Genomic DNA, 6,007 nt, shown 5'->3' on the forward strand with positions numbered 1-6,007 from the left:
CAATCAACCATGAAGTAACCCGGCTCACTGGTAAGAAACCGGCAGACGCTATCAAACTAAAATCAGTGTTAGCAGAGTCGTCTGCTCCATTGCGTGGAAAGGAGAAACAGATACCAGATAGGGCCTTAGTTAGGTATCTATACCAGCCTGGGGAACACGAGGGCGATAGCCGTAAGCGAGCCACCGATCCTATATGGTCGGTCAAAACTTACAACATAGATAAAGTGGATATGAAAGCCGACGAACCTAACTTATACTACTTGAGGGATGGGCCGGGTAGGGGGTTTGTAAGAGAAGAATTATTGATCGTACCGTACGGCACAGTGTTACCGCCTGCCAAGTCACGGTAAACGTGATGGCGTGGCTTTGTAGTAGGGGCAATAATATCAAGAGCTAAGGGTCCCACCAAAGCCTCATTTACTAAATGAGGCTTTTTAGAGGGGGTTTTGAAAAGTGTTTTCGGACTATCATTCCCTATACTACTTACACAGTGTTACATAACATATTTAGCTACATAAACATGTTTATATTTAGTAAGAAGGACACTATTAGCAACACCATCGCAGTATACCTTAGAATATAACAGTCTATTTTACTATTTTATTATCACACTGCATTATCAAAACAATATCATACAAGTATATAATACAAGTGATATACAAGTATACCGTAACAATTTTATATCAGCATACCACAACAGTGATGTACCAGCATATCATACCAGTGATGGTGATGATATATAATAGTACACAATAACAATCTCATAACAGCAAACCATAACAGCATTTACCAGCATATCATACCAGTGATGTCCCAGCATACCATAACCGTGTTATATCAGCATATCATAGCAGTGATGTCCAAGCATACCATAACAATGTTATATCAGCATATCATAGCAGTGATACACCAGTATACCAGAACAGTTCTGTAATAGGATACCATAACGATGTTATACCAGCGTATCATAGGTGTGTTATAACAGTATACCATAACAGTATTATTCTACAAGCCATACCATTGTATAAATAAATATATAAACATTATAAAATAAAGAATGAATTGTATTGTACCGACACATTATCACTGCATGTAAGGGTATGTATCAGTGTACAGCCAACAAGTACCTGTATATCAAAATGTATCACATACCAGAATATTTTAGACAGCATCACATGAGTATGTGGGGAATCATGACATACTGTTCCATACCAGTGTGTCACACAATATGGTAAGGTAGTATTTTATGCATATCCTGAAGAAGATGCAAAAGTGTATAGTAAACCAGTGTTCCTGATGTGTGATCGATCAGTGTATTGCAGTGTTAAGGAAGTGAAAGTGACAACAACAATAACACTGTCAAACAAGCGGTCTATACAGCCTACATAACCCACTTTGTTCACTGCAGACCATGTTACTCTATATATCCAGATTTCATTAAGCAAAGGTGGCAGGCCACTAAGACTGATGGCAGGCAAAACCTGTCTTAAACATCAAGGCAGACAGTAATCAACTGCTGATTTCAAGTACACTCCTGTATTCTAAACTTTTCAATCATCACATACAAATCTCTCACATTACGTATCATCCCAGATATCTGCTTACAAAATGAATAGGAAAAGTCACAACATAAAATACAATTAATATTTTGAGTTTGCAGACGCTTAAACTCAGTTATACAGTGTATCTCCACTGTACTATTATAGACTCTTGATCAATTTCCTGCCGGATTCTGAGACCAGTTATGACATGATGCAATATATTTTTAACCATATGCCACAGTTTTACTTCAATGACTTAAAAGCCAGTAGCAGACTTGCTTTGTTTCATGGTTAATCTGGGAACATCTTGAAGCATTTGGACCACCCATCCCCTGTCCAGGTGATCATGCCAAAAGTTCTCCAGTATAAACAGCATTCTGACTGTGTTTAATATATCAAGGATTCACACACAATCAGCACACTGAGCACATAATAGTTGTGGGGATATGTTTTACAAACATCTAGTAATAATAATAACATACAAATGAATGTTAAGAAAGGGTATATTTGGATTGGTTAATTTCAGCCTCTTGAGAATTCACATCTGGAGCAAACATTTTAGTGGAAAATGTGTCCAGGTATTTAACGTAATATAATAAACATACAGTATGCTGCATAATCATGGTAATGGAGAGTAGGAAACTCGTGTCACCATGGTAACATATGTAGCCATAAAGCCCACAACAATGCTTCAAGGCGCAGGAGAGGTCACAGTTGACCGGCAGTACCCTCCTTGTATCAGCAGATGACTAGTTAATGATGCCGTCTCACAACAAAGTCCACTCAAGCTGTAAGCCATTCCTTGAAACCTGCACCTTTTATGTCCTTGGTTTCTGGAATAAAGAACAAATTATTTATGTAGACAAAAATATCATTGTCAAATGATAAGATGGTGATAGTTCAGAACTACATCAAGGGATGAGGGATACATTCAAGATGGAATGGATGTACAGAACTACATCGAGGAACGATTGAGGTGATGGTACATAACTACCTCAAGTGACAAGGAATACATTCAAGATGGAGGTGATGGTACAGTTCTACATCAAGAAACAGACACTCACAAGCCTCCAGTTGATCACTTTCATCCATTCATTCATCTCCTGCTCTGATGTGGCATAAAGGTAAAATGTCCGCCAGTCAAACTTCAACCTGGACAACAATAAAAGAAGCATTAAGTACTGAATGAAGATCACATAAACACAAATAATCCTCTTCTTAGGAAGATTTCTATGTGTATGTAAAACATGGAAGGATGTCATTGTAACCCATACAGTGGGCAACTCTTTTACCCTCCTCTTGAACGGATAGGTCTTTGAGCTGCTAGGTAGATAACAATCACCTGAATTAACATGTTCCATGGATAGTGGAAGTCAGTGAGTGGGTTTGTGTTTTATCACTGGTCTGGACACTAGTTTTCATTAAGACTTTCTGTCAGTTTAATGTGAGAGTAAAGGGCTAAGTCAAGTATGTCACAGATGTATACTATATATAGTATTGTCAGAAATAGAAAATACTGTTTTTTTCATGAATATCTCTATCTCTATGACTCTACAGCTGATATGCAAAAGTGTGAAATACCTGTCAGAGTAAGTTCAGTCTAACTTCAGTTCCAGTGGCAGGGAAAAAAGTGAAAAAGGAATTTTTTGAGGAGAGACTTTACAGTGCAGAAATTAGCAATATCAGATTTTTTCAAAGTCGAAAGTAACTTATTTGGAAAAGACCATGCCTTATGCAAATTAGTGTGTGATGATATTGTATTATTACACTTTTAAAAATGCCCATTTTGAAATTAGACTAGCTTGATTATAAACTACAGCTGATGTAAGAAATCATAACTTTCATGCTGAAACCATGGTGTTTCTCTATCACTATAACATGACCCACGTAGGAGGTGTCAAAACTCGGATGGATGAAGCAGACGATGGTTGGGTTCATGCTGGGGGTTAGGTGATATCAGCTGAGATATAATACCCCTATAGCGGAATTAAAGTACGGAAATACACGGCATGTCCTAACATATTTAACAATATCCAGTCCTGTCAATCTTACATACCTTAACATAAAACTGCATTTAAGATGTTAATCAATAGATGACACATATTCAACACCCATGAAAAAGCACAAAATGTCTTTGAGTTGACCCCTTGTGCAAATTTGCAGCATTTCATGCCAGGTGAGTCGGCCTTCTGTCACAATACCTGGTTGAGGGGCCTAATTGCCATCTAGAGTCTGATCTATTGTTTTCAGCCCGATTTTACAAGTAAATATGCTTTTCTGGATATCCTCTAAAGCATCCCCCCAAATGCCCATTAGGCTGAAGTGAGTAATTTTGACATATCCTATTTGCAGTTGTGTTTATTTGAGGGACAGAGAGTAACAGCCTAAACACAGTTTTTATTTCTATTTCTGACAGTACCTCAGTCATAACCTTGCATACTGACTTACAACACCTTGAGGTCTAGGCCATCTGTGCACTTCATCTTTCAGTAGTTGTAACACTAAGATGTCACTTGTATAGAGGCAACTCAGCAGTCAGCTATTTGTGATGCTCAACTTAAGACATAATGTGTTTACATGTGTAGGCTGAACTAACCTCACCTGAACACATACTGCTTGTCTTTATGAGAAAAATCACGGCTGCACTCTGTGCAATGTTTGAGGTCAAGCGTTCTTATAGGGTGTTTGTCTGTATTCTGCTTGTAATACTTCAACTCATTTTTCTGCAGCACAAACCACCGAGTCCTCCACGTCTGACAAAACAAATACAAGAATATCAAAGTGTGATAACATGTAGTACTCTAGTACTTGAATTAAAGGCATGAATATTTAAAATAGAAATTGTACTTTGTTGCTACACAATATAAGAGATTTCTTGTCAATATCATTCTGACTCAAAGTTAAACTCATGATTCTTTTAAGGGTATACAGAGGGTCAGTATCAAGCCCTTACAAAACCTTCTAGATGAGCCCTGACACCTTTTCCTCAGACTTATTGGGAGCTGCAGTCTGCTGGGCTACCCATCTTACTGTATCCTCTGGTATTTGTGACTTTCGAAACATCTATTACAGGAATTTCATTATTGAAACATATAAATTCATACAAGAAAAGAAAAAAGAACATTTCCTTGTCATGTTTTGTATTCCGTACCTTGAAGTGAGCTCCTATCTTGGTAAGGAAACCTTCCTTTGAGTTGATCTACAATGATAAACAGTTTTAAGGCAACACATATAATAGAAACTGAACAACATCAAGTCTTCAAGATTAACTAAAGAAAATGGTAGCAGCTGATACTTTTGGTAAAGAATTACGTGTTATTGCTTGCTCTAAAGATCTGTCTGCCTTTAAAACACAAACACAGAAGAAAACTAAAATGACAATGGCTGTTTTCACTGGCAACAGTAAATATCACAAAGTCAGTAAAAAAATTGCTATAGATCATCATATGACAAAAACAGAAATTTAATAGTCATTACACAGAAAAACTAATGACATCTAAACATAATAATTCAAGGTTAAGATTATTTTTTTTTATCACATCTACTTATCTTTCAGATTATTAAAAACACTAAGTACACTGCATTTTATTGTAATAGTATATCTGTGATCAACAGAAAGGAATCCTATGAAAATCCATTTGAAAGGGCCTAACTTACCGAGAAATCTGACATTTGATCATTGGTATCGGCTGAGGAGAGTTCAGCATGCACAGTGACATATTCATACATCTGGGGCTCCTCTATGTCTCGTGGGTACGGCTGGGTGAGGAGCACCAACTGACCTACAATCCGAAATATCCACTGTCAGACAGAATATATGCTTGTCCAAAATAACATCAATTTGTCATGAAAGTTTTCTTTATCTTAAAGTGTAGGACTGTTTTCTCAAACGTTAGGTACAAAACTTTGAGGACAAAAGGTGCCAGCCCAAGCACTTGCCTCACAGGCAACTTGGGTTTGGTACGAAGTATGAAGATGAAGCATAAATAGCCAAGCCATTGATTGGGATAATTACTATCCTTTAGAGTAAAGATTTGGAACCTTATACATTTGTAATTCATTAGAATGTTGTTGTTGTTGTTGTTGTTGGGTTGAGAGACAGTCAAAGTTCACAGCACCACTACAACTACTGAAGGAATGATTTGTTGTTGTTGGGTTGAGAGACAGTGAATGTTCACAGCACCACTACAACTACTGAAGGAATGATTTGTTGTTGTTGGGTTGAGAGACAGTGAATGTTCACAGCACCACTACAACTACTGAAGGAATGATTTGTTGTTGTTGGGTTGAGAGACAGTGAATGTTCACAGCACCACTACAACTACTGAAGGAATGATTTGTTGTTGTTGGGTTGAGAGACAGTGAATATTCACAGCACCACTACAACTACTGAAGGAGTGATTTGTTGTTGTTCTTCTTCTTGTTGTTGTTTTTGTTGGGTTGAGAGACAGTGAAAGTTCACAGCA

General features: G+C 37.4%; 1 protein-coding gene across 3 annotated transcripts in view; it reads right to left on the minus strand.

The window, feature by feature from the left end:
- Positions 1 to 562: 562 nt before the first annotated feature.
- LOC137285200 (dual adapter for phosphotyrosine and 3-phosphotyrosine and 3-phosphoinositide-like) overlaps positions 563 to 6,007 on the minus strand; it is a 17,739-nt gene continuing 12,294 nt past the window's right edge. Inside the window, exons 5-9 of one of the 3 annotated variants that reach the window (XM_067817455.1) lie at positions 5,199 to 5,323; positions 4,693 to 4,740; positions 4,143 to 4,294; positions 2,606 to 2,693; positions 563 to 2,374 (exon numbers count right to left, since the gene is read on the minus strand). In XM_067817455.1, the coding sequence (XP_067673556.1) occupies positions 2,360 to 2,374; positions 2,606 to 2,693; positions 4,143 to 4,294; positions 4,693 to 4,740; positions 5,199 to 5,323 (428 nt within the window). In that variant the 3' untranslated portion in view covers positions 563 to 2,359. The remainder of the gene's footprint in view (positions 2,375 to 2,605; positions 2,694 to 4,142; positions 4,295 to 4,692; positions 4,741 to 5,198; positions 5,324 to 6,007) is intronic. The other 2 variants (XM_067817456.1, XM_067817457.1) reach the window with 2 other exon arrangements.

Source organism: Haliotis asinina, chromosome 5 (genome assembly GCF_037392515.1).
Source record: "Haliotis asinina isolate JCU_RB_2024 chromosome 5, JCU_Hal_asi_v2, whole genome shotgun sequence".
Classification (NCBI taxonomy): Eukaryota; Metazoa; Mollusca; class Gastropoda; order Lepetellida; family Haliotidae; genus Haliotis; species Haliotis asinina.